The sequence below is a fragment of the Amaranthus tricolor genome, chromosome 3, assembly GCF_026212465.1.
Source record: "Amaranthus tricolor cultivar Red isolate AtriRed21 chromosome 3, ASM2621246v1, whole genome shotgun sequence".
Lineage (NCBI taxonomy): Eukaryota > Viridiplantae > Streptophyta > Magnoliopsida > Caryophyllales > Amaranthaceae > Amaranthus > Amaranthus tricolor.
In genome coordinates, this window is record NC_080049.1 from 6,574,927 (window position 1) to 6,595,421 (window position 20,495).

Consider the following 20,495-nt stretch of genomic DNA (forward strand, 5'->3'; position numbering starts at 1 on the left):
GGTCCTAGAGAAAAGTCTTCTCTAGAGTCCAAAGAGTGAACCGGAATTTGTATTTTCATATGGATTTCCGGGTCACTTAAGTCGGACCATTAAATCAAGTCTCAACCCAAGTACCTTTGTGGGGGAAATATCACAAAAGAAAAGTGATTACACGCCTACAACAAGTATCAAGTTTTCGGGTAACTGTTGTCGTTACAAAGATCATCTATAAGTTATTTCTTAGTGCTTTTTGTGTAAGTTTATTTTAGCCATCAACAAAGGGAACTAGAAATTCTCATATTGTAACTTGTATTTGCATTATTATTTGTATTAAATGATAATTTCTCATGCTAAGGGTATGCTTGGATTGAGTGTAAATATTTAGGGGTGAAAAAAAGTCAAAGTAAGAAAATAAAGTTAATAAATGAGAAATTAGTGAAATTTGATTGTTGTAGAAGTGGAAGAATGGTTACAAAGTGATGAAAAATAAAAAGAGCTCTCAATTTTATGGGGTAAATATTTATTCTAGGGGAGGGTGAGAGAATGTATTACCTCATAATAGGAGAAATCATCTTCTTTTTCCTTCATTATTTTTATTTTATACTCATTTTACCTTCTTCATAATTATCTCAACTAATTCAAATGCATCTCTATTTGCTTTTATTTCATTAGTTTGACTTTCCCCTTAATTATTGACACGCAATCCAAGCATGCCCTAAAAGTGAATTTTTTAGTGTTGAGATACAACCATTTGTTGCAATGTTTAGGGACCTTTATTTATTTTTAGTCAAATTGTTTCTCCATTTTATGTAAGACCCACAAGATAAATTTTTTAGTGTTAAGAAGAAAAAGTACTGGTATCAAACTTGGGTACTTATCTAAGTATCAGGGTCCATATTTGAGAAGAAAAAGGATTGTTGAGAGATTTGAAAGGTAGAATTTAGAGCAAGTAGTATTGATGGGGATGTGAAAAGCCATTTTCAAGGTTTGATTGAGCTTAACAAAGGTTTGATTTGATGATTTAACAAGGTTGTGATTTTAACCAAGAAGGATTAATCGTTTCTTCTAATTGAGCTTGAAGAATATTTGATTTTGAGTAAAAAGTAGAGGAAGAAGATGAACGAAAAAAATTGAATTAGAAAAGAAAGTAAAGATGAGTGAGAAAATAGGAAAATGTGACTAGTCAACCTTCTATTTGACGGTCAATTGAAGGAAAACGTTACGTGTTACTCTTTGGAACAGAAATGATTTTGTAAGGTATTTTTTAGCAAAAATTTTTTTATTGGGTATTTTTTGAAAAAAAAATTATCAGGTACTTTCTGGCAATTTTACCTTTAGTTTGCTCATAAAGATCGGAAAATTTCATTCAACTTTGGGCAAAACTAGGTTACTTTCAACTTTGATTTTTATGTTTTAGCAATTTTTTATAGAATCAAAGTCGCGATCATGCTTATGATATGCCTAGTTTGAAAATTCAGTTGAAATGAGCGTTCACAAATCGAAAATATATTTCATGTAGTTTTTACCGACTGTAACATTTTTTTTTTCCAAAAGACAAATGTCACAATCATCTTTATAGGATGCCTAATTCGCAAAAGTCCTAATATCTAAGGTTGTATTTCACAAATTATTCTACTTTAAATTTATTTTAAATACTTATTCTTTTTAAAAAGAATAAGTATTTAAATAAATTTAAAGTAGAATAATTTGCGAAATACACCTTAAAGTTTAAGACTTTTGCGAATTATAGCCTCAATGTTTATAAAATGCGAATTACAGCTACCAAAGTATCAAAGTCTACAACATTCAGGCCAAATCACATAATTTTGACTACTTAATCTAAACATCTAACCACTAATTTTGGGAAGTCAAAGGGTATTTTGGAATAATTCAGTGAAATCCGATGAGTTGACTGCAATGGCCGTTCACTTTGGTAAGTTAAGATTGTAAGCCTTTAATTCACAAAAATAAAACTTTGAGGTTGTAATTTGCAAATAAATCCTGAACTTAAAGGTTATTGCTTACGAATGATTTTTCTTATTACTTTTATACTTAAGGAATTTGAGATCTATAATAAGTAATTTAACTAAAATACAATTTATATAAACTAATATATAAAATTCTTTATTTTAGGCGCTCTATAAAATCAAATACTTTATGCATATTTTAATTCGTCTCTATCTGAAAATAGATACTCCCTTTATTTTTATTTAATGTTTTCATAATGAATGTTCATGATATAGAAAAGTAAATCTTTTAGATATTAAAGATATTATTTTATTGAATAATAAAATTAATTGAAAAAAAGTAGAGATCATAAACATTAAAAAAATAAATTAAATAAAGTTATTGGAAAAAATATCTGGACCACAAACATAAAAAAAATATTAAGAAAAAATTAATAGAATACAGGTAGGAAATAAGCATTATAAAATATTAAAATAAAATTAGTAGAAAGTAAGTTGAAACCACAAGTATTAGAAAGTAATTCGGGTGGGTGGCTAACTAAGACTAATTCTATCCAAAAAATAATATGAATAAATAGATTATTTAGAAAAATAACAAATAAAACTGCAAAAATAAAAAAATACTAACATCAAAGTGTAACCGAAGTAATATAGACCATCAACCACCATTTAAGATCAGAAGTCTATGAATCACACTCACAATCAGTATCTAAGAATAGTCTATGCATATACCAGCCACAGCTCACACAAGCAGACGTGATTTTCATTGCCTTATCTCAAATCTTAAGAATGTCTTGTGTCTATAAATAAATATTTGATCAACTCCAAAGATCAACTTTAATCACTTCTATAAATTCCTCTTAAAAATATTAGATAACCAAAAGAATCAAGGGAAATGAATGCTACCTTAAACTTGCGTTCCATAGTTTTCTTCATAATAATGGGTATGTAGTATGTACAATAAAATCATAATTGCTTCTTTTTTTCTTTACCAATTATGTTATCCAAGATACTAATATACTCCTAAGATAGATGAGCCAAAGGCTCACCTCTCTGTACTTCTATTCTTTGGTATTATACATACACAATTTAATGTTGAGAAGATTTTTTTATTAAATAACTCCGGCTATTGTTGTTAGATTATATAACATATCTTGTGACCTCAACTATCGACTTAAACTTTTAGTTGAGTTAGTTCCTTGACATGGTATCAGAAGCCAACGTGACAACAAGGTCACGAGTTTGAATTTCAACCACCCCTAAAATTCAAGTGGGATATTTCGCACTAGATTTGAGAAGGGCATGTGCTACATATATCCACATTTCTAGTCCAAAAATTTTCATGTGTGTGGACATGTTAGAGTATATAACATATCTCGGGGCCTCAACCATTAGCTTTAAGCTTTTGATTGAGTAGTTTCCTTGACTGTAACAACTTGTCACGTTGACTCTGATACCACACCAAGGAACAAACTCAACTAAAAATATGTTATATAATCTAACAATTGTCAAGACACGTTTGAATCTAAATCTCAGCTGTTATTAATGGTGATATATGGTTGTATTTTGTAGGTATAATAATGATGCAAGGAGCAAAAAGGTGGGGAGTTGAAGGATGTCCACTATACTGCTTGGATGTAGCATATATGACCTGCCCTTCATCGGGAAGTCAACAACTTGAAGGAAGTTGCAATTGTTGTATGACACCAAAGGGTTGCACCCTTCATCTTTCTGATGGTTCTTCCCTTGATTGCTAGCAGCTAGCTAGCTCCTCTTATAGATTATCCATCATTAAATAAATCAACAAGATGGAGTGTTTTTCTTTTTAATTTTTTTTTTTTCATTTTGTTTTGTGGCGGATCGAAGCTATTAGTGTGCTAAAGTCGGCCGTAATCTATAAAAAAATATTGTATTATAAGGAATGTTTGACACTATAAGTTTTAAGATCTAGTGATTTTACTTTTTATGTATCAAAACTACTTAAATAGTCTGAAATTTTAATAATTTTCGGCATTCCTCCCCTTCGCCTAAAATTCTGCTCTTTGCCTAAAATTCTTCTCTTTGTCATTACTTCCTTTCTTCATGGGTAAAACAAAAATTATGTAAAGTGTGGTGGACGGTGTTTTTTTGGTTACAAGATACATACAAGTAAGGGGAGGAACTGGTGAGAATTAAACATCGAATTAAAATTTCTCTTAAGAAAATTAGTATTTAATATTCACTCTAACTGAAATAAATATAACACCCCTGAATTTCGAGTAACTAAACTATATTATATTGCATAATAATTCTACCGAAATTTCGGCAGAGTTCCATTTGAAATATGGACTGCCTAAAATATTAATTCAGGACCAACGTCAAAAATATAAACCTGTTTCAACAAAAAAATTCATTCCATATTCCAAGTTTTCAGCTCCACATAGCTCAATCGCCAACACATCTCCTAACTCGAAATTTCAGGCGTGTTATTCCACGATTATTTTAAGAATAATTCCAAAGGAAACTATCCAACCAACATCTAAATCATAACTTAAGTTAAACTATTACAACCTAACCAAAAAGATTTAGCGCAAATTAATATTTACACCTTTAAGTCTTAAACTAATTATACATAAAACTAACGCGGAAAGAAATATTATAACTATATACACACGTAGCTCTCTGCTTGTACCCCGACTCTAACCTTCAGGTACCTGCATATAACGACATGTAATATCAGCCAAACAGGTTGAGCTAGATTCTATACTGTGAATCCAAACATATATGCAGATAGGATACATTAAATATATCCTACAAATCATTTACTTTTGTAAACAAAATACTATAAAAAATAATACGTTATAAAAACACTTTTCCTTCATTTTCTGTTTTCATAAATCAAAAAATGTTCCTTTTTTTTGCTAAATCATTTTCTTTCAAAATCTTAAAATCATCAGTCAAATCTATGGAATGCAACGAACTTTATTTCCATTGGGCTAGCTAGGCCCTTCGGAAAACTATTAGACAAAGATCTCTAGTGTGCACACCCCACAAACGGCCAAACCGTAGCAGAAGATCTAAGTCCAAAGTACTGATCAACGTACCCCCAACTATTCTGAATCGCCAAGATAATCCCGACGAGGTTCCAATTCCTTGAGACACCACAAAGATAATTCCAACCGTTTTAAGACATTAAACAATCTATAACTTTTCTACAACTATTCTATGATTTCAAAGTTCGAAAAACCACTTTCTATATTAGGAAGAACATCTCCCTGTATTTGAACCAATCTCAACAAAAGAGAAAAATACATACATTTGTACTCTTTTCTCGTAACTATTAAGAATTTGGGTAAGAAATCTAACCTTTTAAATTACAGCAAACCAACTAGCACAATCAATACGACTCCAAAATGAAATCGGTATCTACAATATAAACATATATGTGTTTAATAATTGATGGTAGATTTGACTTGACTAGCTAATGAGCTTTATTTAATTTTGTTTTTATGAAATATCAACTTTTTATTTGAATTCGATATAACTTATTAGTATAATTAATTTAGTTAAACCACCAAGTATTTTTAATAACCAAAGTAATATTCAGCATATAAAAACACTCTTAGTTTATTAATCAATACTAAAACTCTAGTTTAATACTGAAATTTCAGCGGAAACTTAAAATGGGCATAACTTCCTCCATACAGATCCAAATTATGCGTTTCTTGAGCCTATCTTGGGTAAAATTTCGATACGAACAGCTTTTGTGAAATAGCCTAAAAACGCCCAAAAACTGCTTAAAATTCTATTTTTCGAAGCTGCCAGAAATTCTTACTAATTTCTTCTACATCCTAATTCAAGATAAATGATAGCAAATTAATAATCTGGATTACTAATAAACACATAACTGACTCTTCATTACAACTAATTCATCCATAGAACCTTAAAATCAAAAAGCCCCAGTTCAATTTCATAACATAAACCCTAATTTGTAAAACTTAACAAAATCGAAATTGAATGAAAGATTAAACTTACCCGCACCAAAGAGGATTAAAAACTATCAAAGTTTGGGAAAAGTCGTCACTTAAAGTAGCCCCAGACGTCCCAAAACGCACCAAGATCGTAAGTTTAGAAACTTTTTCTAGCCTATTTGAAGATGTGAAGTATTATACTAGTAAGATCACAAAACTAATTATAAAAGATAAAGATTGAAGGTGTAAAATGAAGAAAGAAAAGAATGAGAGAAGATAACTGTGTAGGAAGAGGAAATAAGAAAATGGCGGTGAAGGAGATGTCATATAACTGTGTTTCATTTGTTTTTGTTTTGTTTTATTTTTTTCTTTTTTTCTTTTTTTTTTAATATAAAATTACCATTTTACTCTTTAACATTATTTATATAATATTTTTCTTTATAATTATCTATATTACTTAAATTATTATTATTACTACCATTATTTTTATAATTAATATTTTATATAGTATACAATATAAATTATAATAAATAAAATAACATTAGTTATATTCCTTAATAAATTTGAGTTGTTACAATAAAAGTCGATTGATGAGTTATAGTTTCAAGAGTAATAATTTTTTTTTTTTATTGGCGTTACCAAGGTAGTATTCCACCTAATGATTGATCCTAAGTGAAAAATTGATAACATAAAAGATAAAGCCAATCAGCGAGTAAATTTAAACATGTACGATTTATTTGAATTAATAAATTTGAGATTGATATGGCTTCAAAAGTTATACAAAATACTTGTTTAGTCCTAATATCTTTTTGTCTCTAAGTATGAAAAAAAAAATTATTTTAATCACTGTATCTTCATTTTCCATTTGATGTTACTATATACTATATACTCTCCTCCGTTCAATTTGATGTCCATTTTAGTCGGTTATGTTTATTGTTCTATTAAAGAATTTTTTTTATTTACATTATTTAGACAAATTTAAATGTGTGATAATATCAATATTCTTAGGAGTAACTCTTGTGCGAAATCGTCTTTTGGTGAGCGATCTCAAACAAGAAGTTCATATTCTCATAATATGTATTAGATGTGCTTAACCATGTTTAAGACGTGTCTCTCATTAATCATCTCATACAACAATTTGTATATTTTTTATATTTATGGTCTTTACATATTTTCCATTAACTCTATTTTAACATTTTCATAATCCTTGTGGTCTTAACATGTTTTCCAATAACTTTATTAAAATGGTATCTCCAATATCTAAATGTTCTAATTTTTTATTTTAGTCAATTTAGTCAAGGTTCCAACAAAACGTTGGGCTTGGTGAACCGGTCTGGTATGGTTTGCGGTTCCAGGGCGGTTCCTTGAAACCGGTGGGCTGGTGAGCTGGTCCGCAGTTCCTTGGTCCGATTCTGACGGTTTTTTCGGAGGTTATACGGTTTCGACAATTTTTTTGAAGGTTTTATGGTTCCGCAATTCGGAAACGGTTTAATTTTGGATAACCCGCTTAGTGGCCATCACTATATCCAATGATTTTCGTGATAAGTTGGGTCTAATCATACTCATATTCAAATCTATATATTTTGAGTAGTCTAAAATTTATTAGACATTTAGACTTATTTATTTTGTGTTGATCCAAGCTTGAATCCTAACTCATATAATTTGAAAAGTTTGGACTGATATGCAGACTCATCAGGTTTGATAGGTCTTAGATCCTCGATGAGGCCTAAAAGAATTTTAATCTAATTGTTCATATATAATTAATCAAAGATTAATTTAAGTTTAAAATGAATTTATAGGCCACCCTACCCTTTTCCCCTACTTGGCCCCACCGTCCCCACAATTTCCTTCACCCAGCTCTTCCCCATGTCCACCACCAACACGTTAGCCAACTACCGCCCTTAAATCGCACCCCTATGCTTCTAATCATGAAACCCCTCTTCCGCAGGCAGATCTTGTGCAATCATTTCCACCTTAAATATCAGCAACTTAGAATGAGAGATTGAGTGGCGGTTGTTGTTGATGAAGTTGAAGATGATGATAATGATTCTATAAGTTTTATCTAAGAATCCTGTTGAAATATAGTGACTTGAACAAGTCATTATGTGGGATGAAGATTTAGAAAATGGATAGCGCAGGTCGCCAGGCAGAAGGTTGTGTGCGGGCCGCGGAGTTTTACACGGGGCGCGGAGCACTGCGATTTTAGCGGGAAGTTAGTTTTGGCACGTTTTTGGCCGGTTACTCTTAGTTTTTTGACGGTTTCTTTTGTATTTTCTTAACCCTAATTTCTTTTTATTATGAGGTATACTATATAAAGGCTCTATATAATTAGAATTAGAGCATATGATGCAATGCAAAAAAAAAAAAAAAACACAAAGTAAGCAAAACTAAGAGAGAAAAAACTTGGAGAGCCATTATTGTGGTTTCTCGTGTTCATCTTGTAATCTTCTGGTTTATAGTGAAAAGTTTATTTTCGGTGCCGGTGGATGTAGCCATCACGATGATAGTGAACCACGTTAATTTCTCGGTGTGATTTTCTTTATTGTTTGTTTGAATCTTTATTGTTTTCATTATTGTTTTCGATCTTTGCTTCTGTTGTCGTACAACAAATTCAATCATAATTTCCTCTTCCCTAAACTGAATTTGAGCAAGAAAAAGTTCATATTCTATTGAAATTTTGGGGTTTTTTCTTTTAATGGATAATTTATAGTAAGATTGAAAGGTTAGAATGACATAGAAATAATACTACTACAAGGGTTTTGAGATTGAAAAAGAATAAGTGTAGAATTGTCTCATTTCATTCACTCTTGGCTATCAATTGTATTTGTGGGTTTTAAGATTGGAGATAATACTCTATTGAAAATTTGAGGTTTTTTCTTGGGGTTACTTCATTTTTTGGGGTTGTTGTCAAGTGTCTCATATTGGGATTTTTGAGGTCATGGGTTTCTAGGTGGTAGGAAGTGGGTTTTTGTGTGGTGGATCCATGGGTTTCTAGGTTCATGGGTTTTGGGTGGTAGGTGTGTGTTTTTGGGTTTTGGGGCTAGATTGGAGTGGGGGTGGGGTTGTTTGACGGTGGGCAGGTGGAAGCTGTAGTAATGGAGGGTGATGGAAGGTGATGAGGTATTATATTTTTTTTTCTTTTTTTTGACAAATAACCTATAATTTTAGGTCACCAACAAGTTAAAGATACTAAAGGAAAATATCTCTCAAAAATTGTGTTATTTAATATTGATTAAGTATTATTGTAGGAAAAATGTTAAAAGATTGTATTATTCAGGATAATTTTTCTAAAAAGTAAAATTAGAAACATAATATTCAAAAATCAAATAACCATCGACCCTTTCCTCCCTTTCTCCCTTCAACCACCACCAACTATTGTACCCCTCCTCCAATCTCGAAAATATCCGCCTCCCTAAGCCCAGGTGACAAGGTTCGCGAATGGTGGTGTTAGAGTAGGACCAACGTGTGGGTTTGGTCGGTGTAGAAGATAGGTTTGGCTATGGTGGTGGTGGGCAAGCAGATTTGGGTAGGAGACGTGATGGGGGGTAGCTTGCAAAGTTGTTAAAATTAGGATCCTACTTAGAATCGTTCAGACCTGTAAAATCGAATCGTAGAATCGTAAGATTCTACTATAAACTTAAATTTGCTATCTAGTCATAATCATTCACTTCAAAAGTTTTTATTTATTAATTTCATTCAATTCATTTTTTAGAATGAAATAGAAATATATAAGAATTAATTTAAATCTTCATACCGATGAAAAAATTTATTTTTGAAAAATTATGATGATGGATCCTTAAATTATAAGAAAAATTAATAAAAGATGGTAAATATGAAAAATTTTTAAAAAATTAAAAATAAATTTGTAGAATCGAATCATTAAATCATAAGATAGTAGAATCGTGTTATGATTCTACCTATACAATTTTTTTTAATTAGAATCGTAAGATTCTACCAACTTACGATTCTACCAACTTACGATTCTAATCTCGTTTATTTTTGGATCGTAAAATTATAGAATCGTAAACCAGAATTATGATTTTAATAATCATGGTAGCTTGCATCATGGATGGGGGCGTGGTTGGTTTTGCCGATAGCAAAGTTGTTAAAATCGGGATTCAATTCGGAATTATTCAGACCTGTAGAATCGAATCGGTAAAATCGAATCGTAGAATCGTAAGATTTTACAATAAACTTAAATTTGCTATCTAGTCATAATTATTCACCTCAAAATTTTAAATTTATTAATTAAAGTTTCATTCACTTTTCTTTTTAAGAATGAAATAGAAAAATATTTAATAATTAGTGTTAATCTTCATGATGATGAAGAAATTTATTTTTTAAAATTATAATGATGGATCGTTAAATTGTAAGTAAAATTAATGAAAGATGGTATTGGTACACAAGAAAAATTTTTAAAGAAATGATAAATTTGTAGAATCAAATCATTAAATCACAGGATCGTAGAATCGTGTTCTGCAAATTTTATTTTAATTAGAATCATAAGACTCTAGTAACTTATGATTCTACTTACGATTCGACTCGCTTGCTTATTTTTATATCGTAAAATCGTTAAATCGTAGATCAAAATCGTGATTTTAATAACCATGTCGATAAGAGTGGACTTGCAACAGGGTGAAAACTAAGTGTGTCGCCCGCCAGACTGTGAGTAGGCTATGGAGGATAGGGTGGTAGTGGGTGAAGGGGTTAGTAGAGGGGTTTTATTTTTATTTATTTATTTTTATTTATTTTATCTTTATTTTTTAATCAAATTACCCATAGATAGTAGGTTGGATAACTTACTTGGATGATAGAGGGAAACACTTTTTAAATTTGGTTAATTAAAAATTGGTAATATTATAGGAAAAGTAGTAAAAAATTGTATTATTTATGATAATTTTTCTTATATCTAAGTAAAGAGAACTAATTTAAGTTTTAAATAATTTTAAAGGTTGCATATTTGTCTAAAATGGGTCTAAATTAAATATAAATCATATGTCTAAATTGAGTGTAATTGATTAACTTGAATCATAGAATGTGCTGGTCAGGTTGAAGCTGATTTAGAGCATATAAGTCTAATTACTCTAGACCTATTCTTAGTTTCAATTATTTCGATTGGACCTAGACCCATTAAGTTCCAAAAATTTACCCAATTCTTTTTGAATATTTATAATAATAATAATAATAATAATAATATTATTATTATTATTATTATTATTATTATTATTATTATTAATAACTTCTTTATATTCTTTTAAATAATAATAATAATAATAATAATAATAATAATAATAATAATAATATAAATAATAATAATATAAATGAATTAATAATAATAATAATAATAATAATAATAAATAAAATAAAAAATCAATCAAAAGCTTTAAAATTACCGTTTCATTCTCTTGATCTTCCATTTTTTGTTTTTTTTCTTTTTGCTTTGATTTTTCACCACTGATTGTTGAAGATTGGATTATTTTGATATATATTATTATTGTGATTGTTATTATTATTATTATTAAATTTTTATTTTTGTTTTAATTATTATATTTAATTTATTTTTAATTATATTATTATTGTTGTTCTTATTATTATTATTATTATTATTATTATTATTATTCAAAAAGAAAAAAAAAATGAATCGCCCTGTTCTGGACGATTTATTTTTATTTTTTTCTTTTTGAATAATTATTATTATTTTTAATTTTATTATTGTTGTTATTATTATTATTATTACTGTTATTATTATTAATTTTATTTATATTCTTTTTGAAGAATATAAAAAAGTTAATTATTATTATTATTATTGTTGTTATTGATATTATTATTATTATTATTATTATTATTATAAATAAGAAATTTATAGTGGTAAAATTGTAATTTTTTAAAAATCAGGGTAAATTCGTAATTTCATCTGGAGGAGGGTGGCGATAAAATAAAAAGGTAACGATGTTTAATAACATTCAAAATTTAGACTTGGACTTAAAATTATAGTTAAATTTAAAATAGATACTAGTACAATTTTAGATCCATAAGTTTCTCTAGATAGACATTCATTTAGATCGGCATGTCGATTTCAGATCTATAGTTTTGAATTGCTTAATATTTAATCTTGAGTCCTTGTTAGTTTTTACTTCTTTTGGATTTTAATATATAGTTGGTACTTGCTATAGTTTCTATAGTAATTATTGTTTATCAACTGATCTTATTTGTTATATACTTCTTCATTTATAATGTAAATCATAATTAAGTGGAATTTTGTTTAATTTATTTTAATAGATATTGTTATTATACTAACTTTTTAGAATTTTTATCATAGAATCTGAATTAAAGATATAAAAGTTAAAATCATGCATTAAATAGTGTGAAAAACAAAAGTATAGCGACTAGTATTAAAAACCAAAGAAAATATATACTTGTGAATCATTTTAATGTCATGTCAAACTATATTTAATTATAAAATGATAAATATCAAATTAACAATTTTGTTTTGTAGCCGAGGAGCAGGGAGGAGAGAAGGATGGGAAGGCATGGTTCCTAGAGAACGTTGCATATTGAGGAAAGGACACGTTATCAAGTAGTGTAACTTTATTGGATGAGTCAATTTTTGTGCATCCAATTTTGTCTTCCCTTGGAGTAAGTGTCAAATCATTCTTATGTGGAGGATCTTTGAGGTGTCGTAATGAGGGTATGACGAAGAACATGAGTATGGTGCAAGGGATGGAATGTCTTGATCATGGCATGGTTCGAGGAGAATGCGTCATGATCAAGGAACATGACCAAATCAAGAGAACAACATTGATTGAAGGCCGATCGATCGATTGAGCTGCTGTGGCTCGATCGAGCGGTTCAAATGGAGGAAACCAACAGCTTCTGTGAGTGTGCTTGATTGGTCGAACAATGCTACTCGGGTTGAGCGAGCTACAGGAGGAAATATTTGCGGTTTCTGTATTTTGTGTCGGTTTGTTTGGATTTAAGCCCACTTGTGTTTAGGGTTTCTACTATGTGCTAAGCTATATAAGAGAGCTTTAGAACATTACTAGAAGCAAGAGGAGAGGCAAATACATTAGAGAAGCTAGGACATTGGCCATTAGAGTGTTTTCTTTGTTTAGAGCCATTTGTGGAGTTTCACCATTAAAGATGAAACCTTTATGGGTCAAGAGTGAGCTATCGATTATTGTAAGTTGAGTCATTCGCGTAATTGAGTTTATATTAATGATAAAGTATTTTATTTGAGGGGAATTATCGATAGATACTCATAAACACATTGTGTTGCTTGTTGTTGTATCTCTTGTTTATATTCTATTTTTTTTACTCATCTTCTACGTCATATTCTATCATTTTAAGGCTCTACATCATATTCTATCATTTGGAGGGTCCCAGCCATTCTCCAACATCTTCCTTTTTCTGATCAACCCAAATGCCCACACCTGTCTCTCCTATATAAACCACCATTCCCCAACCCACAAATCAACTACTCCTAATTCAGCATATTAATCCTTCTTTAATTCACTCTCCAAATCTCAATCAGATCAGAGTTAATAATAAAAGAAATGAGTTCAAGAAGAACATGGGTAGTAGCAGCAAGCATAGCTGCAGTGGAAGCTTTAAAAGATCAAAGGTATTCTGGGTGGAATTATCCAATCAAATCTCTTCAACAATATGCACATAACAAGTTCAGATCATATTCTAATGCTAGAACACTATCTGCTGCTTCAACATCTTCTGTACTTTGTAATAAGATTATTAGATCAGATCAAAAACTTAAACAATCTGAGGATTCTCTTAAAAATGTTATGTACTTAAATTGTTGGGGTCCTTCCTAAATTATCAATAAACAGTTGCTGTTACTGCTGTATATATTCTACTGAATTTCTTTTACTCATTACTCTCATATATATCGTTTCTAAATTATCAATAAACAGTTGCTGTTACTGTTTCTAATACGTAGTATTCATCAATTATTTTTAATTTATATTTTATTCTTAATTTATATATTAAAATATAGTTAAATGAAATCTGTTTTTATAACTTTTAATTATACATACTTACTATTAAATTAATACATCGATAAACATGTAAAAAAATAAATAGAATATTTGAAATAAGAGGGGAATACTTATTTAAAACAACAGTTGTTATGTGATCAAATCATGAATCAAACACCATATTTGAGCCTAAGTAATGATTAAATCGATCGATCTTCTCATTATGAAACAGACCTATATAATTAGCTTAGTTTTTGTAGTTAATCATTTAAAAATTGATTATGAAGGTGACATGATCACATTTGCTCAACTGTTTCACTTAATTTGCTTTATCTTTATTATTTATTTTAATCTTTTCTAATAGATTTGTGGTATTTTCACTAATACATAACTCACTTAGTTTCTATATTTTTATTCTTATTTTTAAAATCATGCTACTACTCCAACTCATTATATACAGTTTTGTGTCCTGGGACAATGGAGTATAGCCAACATGTCATATGGACAGTAGCATGGATACCTCAGGGAAGAAAGAATTACTCCTTCCATTCCCATAAGAATAATGTACTTAAAAGTATTTTAAATGCAATTTAATGAAAATAAAAATTGAGTTAGAGAATAAAATAAAAAATAAATTAAAATAATTAAAATTAGTGGTTAAAATGAAGAGAAATAACAACTTTATGAATAAAATGAAAGTAACAAAAGTAAAATTTATTGCAAAAAAAATAATACAAAATAATAAGATAAGTAAAAAAATTAATAGAGAAAAGTAGTTTAAATGCATCCAAAAAGTTTAATCAAGATTCACACACGTAATTGTCTTATCCATATCCCATAGAAAAATAGGTGTTCTTCTAGGAAATGAGTGCAGTATTTTGGCTGCATCTGAGGGAGGGGTATCTAATGCTTATTGAGTGCTTACTTTCACTTTAATTGTCTTTCTTTTACGAGGAACCCACCATTCTTAACCACTGTCTCCCACAAATACAGGGTAGTACAAATTTGTCTATGATATATTGTTATCTTATATAGTTGGAAGTACTTCAATAAAAATGAATTCGAATATGAATATGTCACTATCAATTACTAGAGCCGTTTCAATGTGATTCGATTTAAAAATTCGGCCCGAAATTAAAACTTACCAAATCTGAAGCGCGTTTTTTTAAGGCTTATCGAACTGATATTATTTAAATCGATTGACAATCGAAAATAAGAAAATTGAATCCGAACTGCGACCGATTTTTATAACCGCCATATAACTGTTAACCGAGATTATCTGAACCTAAGAGTGATCGAGCCGAGTAATATCCGAGCCGTATCATGCTCGAAATCGAATCTCGACCCGACTATAACCGATTTAAGTCGAACCAATTTTTTATCGAATTGCTGTAAATCTGAATCAATTTCTAACATAGAAGTATGATTAAATCATATTCAATCATCTGATTAGTTAATCTAATAAAGTGATAGATATTTTCATAAATTAAATTTTTAAAATGCATAGTTTTATATATTTAGAATTAATGATTAATAATCAATGTTTATTAAACTATTTTTAATCAAATTAGATTAAAAATAATACAACTTTAATTTTAATGTATAGTCAAACAAGTAAAAGTAACAAAGTAATAATCACTAATTAATTTTCATTTTAACTATTTCCTTTAAGTAAAGAGAACCTTGTCATGAATTAAAAAATGACTAGCAACTTAATGTGACATTGACTTGATCAATAGTAATTAGTAACTCGTAGCCGAATTCTACTTGAAAAAAAAACCCGGACCCTATCTGTAACCGATAAAATCAAACCAATTATTAACCAATAACAACCCGAGACTGATTAACACTCGACTCGAACTTCAACCGACACTGAACCGATGCAAACCCGATAGCTCGAATAACTGATCTTCAACCGAACCATGACTAACCAACTCGACCCGAGTGTGACCCATCGTAACGAGCATTCGAAAAATAACCGATCCGAAATCCAACCGAACATGGTTCAACGCGTCCGAAACCGACCCGATCATCTGAATGAACACCTCTATCAATTACAAGTATAATGAAGAAAATATTACCATTAATTACAAGTATAATTGAACAGAGGATCAAAATTATCCGTGTTACAATTGAATGAATTGTATGATATACAAGTATACAACATAGCAAAATGATAGGTCGATTAGTTCAATACACATGAAAAATTACAAGTATACAACATAGCAAAATGATAGGTCGATTAGTTCAATACACATGAAAAAATAAGTATTTAGTTTATCATGTGAAGCATTGTTAAAAAAAATAACCCAAATTAAAGAATTAGAGAGTTTGACTAACATAAAAAGTTTATGGGTTGCTCATCTTTTTACCAATTTGTTTTAGTATGAAACCTCATCATTGAACTTGTGTACAATCAACTATTTTCTTGTATGGATGTCTTTATGTACAAGTCCACTAACAAAATTTTCATGGTATCAGAGCTAACAACTTTCGATTAACTAAAAAATAAAAAAACTTAGTCTTTTCTAAGAAACACCATGTGTAGGTTCGAAAATAATGATGTTCCCTCCAATTAAGAAAATGGGCTCACATGTGAGCGGGAGATTTGAAAAAACAATCCATATGTAATTTCACATTGAAGAATTAGAGAAGTTGACTAACATATAAGCTTAATGAGCTATTACTCTTTCTACCAATTGTTTTGCGGATAGAACCTTATTAGGCTTGTGCACAGTTACCTCTTGTGCAGGTCTTATTATATATAAGTCTAATGACAAATTTATCAATTATTACTATAAAATGAGTTATATCTATCAGATTGAATGTTTTGTTATTGGCCAAAAGTCTTATTCTAGTTAGGTTTGGTTTTTCTAGAATCCTATTCTAATTAGGACTTTTATGAGTTTTATCTAAATCCCTTTTAAACTACTTATATATTATGTAATCAACTCTTTTCTTATATACTAATATAGATCTGTTCTCTCAACCTATTGGCATTTAGCTAAGAGATTCCTAGTAAACCTCATATTAATGAACTTTATTATTTTCTTTTTTATCTTTCTTGTATTTTACTGAATTTTACTTATAAGATAATATATTATAATTAAAAAAAAACAGCCAGAAAATCAACATCACCTATCTTTTTCATGCACCTCTAACTTTTTTATTCCCTTTATACTTGATCTACCATTTCTCAAGTATCAAATTTGCAAACTTACTAATCAACTAGCACTTAATTCGATCAAGATTGGTTAAAGAAATGAGTTCAGTAGAAAGCATGCTAGATAGCAAAGGCAGCTCTAAAAATTAAGCATGAAAGACGAGTTGATATTATATGAACTTTGTGCATCAATTTTAAATTTAAAAAATATGGGTTAGAAAATGTAAATTTGCAGAGCGAAGAGTAAAGAATATAGACTCGTGAATGGATGATTAAAAAAGTGTGCACACTAAAAATATTATAGACTAAGTTTATTTTAAACTTAAACATGAAGACCAAGGTTATATAAGGTGGAATTATACTATAAGATTGATTCAACATGTCAAGAATAATATCCGATTGTATTCTCGAGGTAAAAACTTTCTTGCTTCATAATCTCCCAGAATATTGGAAAGACATATTAAATAATCAATAATCAATATGAGGAATGACTTAGAATTTATCAACATCAGCATAACATGGTGCAACTAACCATGCATACCACAACAAAGGCAACGAATGAACATGAAGAACATGAGCGCAGAATGGCAAGATGAAACAAAATCATATAAAGCACATGATCGATAGTTAGTAGGTCAGTGCACCTAAGAACCTGGTAAGAAACCTTAAGACCATTACTTTAAGCTTTGATAACTAATCAGCCATTAACAGAACCAAAAACCTATTTTTCATGATAGGACAAAGCACGTAAATTGAATTGTCATTTTAGTAGGGACAATATTTTATAAGGACATAGAAGCTCCCTTATTTACCTATTAAGCATCAATTAGCTGATGTTTTAACTAAAATTTATCCTTGGGAACAATTTTCTGGGTTACTTTGGGAACTGGAATTGTCTTTTCCCTATTTCAGTTTGAGGAGGATGTTGACAGTATTATAGGTATTTGTTGTGGCTGGCAGCACAAAAAGGTCAAGTTTCAGCTAGTATATCAGCAACAATAGTGTTAGTATATCAGCCAAAAGGTTAAACTTTTGCTTCAGTTAGCTCCTTGATATAGTATCAGAGCTAGCGTGACAAGAGGTCACATGTTCGAATTTCAACCACCCTCATATAAAGGTTGAATATTCATCGCCAAGCTGTATGAGAAGGGCCTATGTTGCATTCACACTTCTAGCCCAAATGGCTCTCATGTGATTAAGGGGCGTGTTAGAGTATATAACATATCTTGGGATCCCAACCATAAGTTTTCTTGACAAACGGAAACCCTTAGATACTCATAAGCATGTATATATGTACTCCCTATATATATGTACTACGTAGTGACACAAAATAAAGAAATGAAACATTTGATTAGAATAGGAGAGAGTTTATGTATGTGTGACATAATAGGATCAAACTAATATTAAGTTAAAACTATTACGCTTAAGCAATATTAATAAATTTTTTTCCGTTTTGAATCTTGTTTCAGTTGAATAGCAAGTATCGCTTTCCTATATAATGTCACCAATTTGATACTCACCAAATCGATCTAGCCTATGATAAAAAAATAGTCATAAATGTTTAGCAAATCATAATACCATTATCTTAAAGTTAGATATAGTAATATATAAAATTACTTCATTTGATTATTAGAACAATTTAACATTACGTAAAGGTAAACCCATTTCCTAAATTTTTAGGTCATTTCCTCTTCAATCTCACTTAAGTTTAGGAAGTAAAAGCTTTAATTTCAAGCAAATTGAGAATTCTCTTAAAAATTAAAGTTCTTGGTTCATTTAGACGGTCACATTTAATAAGTTAGTTGTACTTTTACAACGTATTAGATACCTTTCAACCAAGAGTGCAAGAGCGTAAATCCATCTCGATTAGTTTCTTTTAACTACAGTAAAAGTGTTTATTTGAGTCCTTTGATCTATTTCAAGTCAAATATTTCAGGTCTGATCAAAATCGAGTTTTGTATTCATATCAGTTTTTACACATGATTGAAAATATTTTTTAATGTCGGATCAAAATTAGATTCGATTATACAAATTTAAGTAAATATCGGGTCAAGTATATTTTGAACACCTTTAGGTAGCCTACAGTAAACTAACTTAATTGCGTGTTGGTTTTCTTGAATTTCAATATAAGAATAAATCAATGAGTTCTCTAATCTAGGAATAAACTCATGCTCAAGGAAGGCATAACTAATAAGTATGTTAATAATTTCAAATTGATATAACACATGAACAAGTCCCTTTCCTTCATTTTCTTAATCTTTTTTTTGACAATAATCTCATAATAATCTCATAATAATTTTCACAAAATCAAAGATTTTACATTCTTGATTAAGGTATTAACAAGTCTAATCAATGGGGAATACGCATTCTGCAAGTCATATTAGAAGTAAATTCGAAGAGCTTGAGGGACAAATTTCATCACTTAGATCTCAATTATCATCTACTCAAGCCACATTATCATCTAATCAAGCCGAATTATCATTGACCAAGGCTAGTTTAAAAGCCGCAAATGAAGAAGTTGAGAAGCATAAACAAGAAATTTTAATTCGCAATGTTAGAATAAGTAAGTTGTTTAAGTTAGTGGAGCTACAAGAACAAGTTTCTTGTGCCAAAGTTGAGGCTTTATTAAGTAAGTTTACCTTGGAAGCTTCTAGAAAAGAGGTCAAAGAGCTTGAAGAATTGATATCTTCTAGGAAGAAGTTTGAAGATGATATAGGAATGAAATTGGAAAGGATTATGGGACTTGAAAAAAAGGTTTCATTAGCTAATGATCAATTATTTTGTAGTAGGGCAAATTTAGAAGCCTTAAAAAAGGAGGAAGGTATGCTTAGAAAAGATCTTGAAAGTCATGAAAAGTTCCAAAAAGACATGGAAGTGAAACTTAAGATGATAATGAAACTTGAGAAACAAATTTCACATACTAAGGCTAAAATATTATCATCAAAGTGTGATCTTGAAGCCTTAAAAAAGGATGAAATTATGCTCAAAGAAAAGCTTCAAGCTTGTGAGAAATACAATGAAGATAAAAGATCAAAATTTCAAAAGGTTATGGAGCTTGAGAAAGAGCTTTCATATACAAAAGTTGAGGGTTTGTTAGTTAAGTTTAGGTTAGAAGCTTCTAGAAAGGAAGAAGAAGGACTTAAGAAACAAGTTTCAGCATTGGAAAAGTATCAACAAGGCATGGAAATTAAGTTAATGAAGATATTAGAGCATGAAAAGGAATTTGTTCCTCAAAATTTATTTTAACTTAATATTTTAGTTCCTTTGCATTTGCTATACAACAACTAATAACAACCTTTTATTTCGATTTATACTTTGTAGCAAATTTAAAGGGATTGAATAGTATAGATTAAGAATAAAATAAATTATAAGGTTGATAGATAGTTATTGACAATAATCAAAGTGGAATTTGTATTTCCTTACTTTTGAATTGGTTAGCTAATTGTGC

The 20,495-nt window shown here is 29.7% G+C and overlaps 3 protein-coding genes and 1 long non-coding RNA gene across 5 annotated transcripts; 3 read left to right on the forward strand and 1 right to left on the reverse strand.

The window, feature by feature from the left end:
* The first annotated feature begins 2,708 nt into the window (after nt 1-2,708).
* Nucleotides 2,709-3,718, forward strand: LOC130807288 (proteinase inhibitor PSI-1.2-like). Its single transcript, XM_057672444.1, has 2 exons — nt 2,709-2,890; nt 3,519-3,718. The coding sequence occupies exons 1-2, from the start codon at nt 2,842-2,844 to the stop codon at nt 3,701-3,703; spliced, it is 234 nt and encodes a 77-aa protein (XP_057528427.1). The 5' UTR covers nt 2,709-2,841; the 3' UTR covers nt 3,704-3,718.
* A 28-nt stretch (nt 3,719-3,746) lies between these two features.
* On the reverse strand, nt 3,747-6,260 carry LOC130807289 (uncharacterized). Of its 2 annotated transcripts, XR_009040558.1 has the most exons (3): nt 5,961-6,260; nt 5,292-5,351; nt 3,747-4,639 (listed from the first exon to the last, which is right to left on the reverse strand). It is a non-coding gene; the product is annotated as an uncharacterized LOC130807289 (long non-coding RNA). The 2 variants fall into 2 exon arrangements; XR_009040559.1 differs by lacking the exon at nt 5,292-5,351.
* Nucleotides 6,261-13,179: 6,919 nt separating this feature from the next.
* Nucleotides 13,180-13,818, forward strand: LOC130807290 (uncharacterized). The gene has a single exon (XM_057672445.1). It carries the CDS (start codon nt 13,450-13,452, stop codon nt 13,720-13,722), a length of 273 nt encoding a protein of 90 aa, XP_057528428.1. The 5' UTR covers nt 13,180-13,449; the 3' UTR covers nt 13,723-13,818.
* Nucleotides 13,819-19,399: 5,581 nt separating this feature from the next.
* Nucleotides 19,400-20,293, forward strand: LOC130808280 (uncharacterized). Its single transcript, XM_057673760.1, has one exon. It carries the CDS (start codon nt 19,400-19,402, stop codon nt 20,291-20,293), a length of 894 nt encoding a protein of 297 aa, XP_057529743.1.
* The last annotated feature ends 202 nt before the right edge of the window (nt 20,294-20,495 follow it).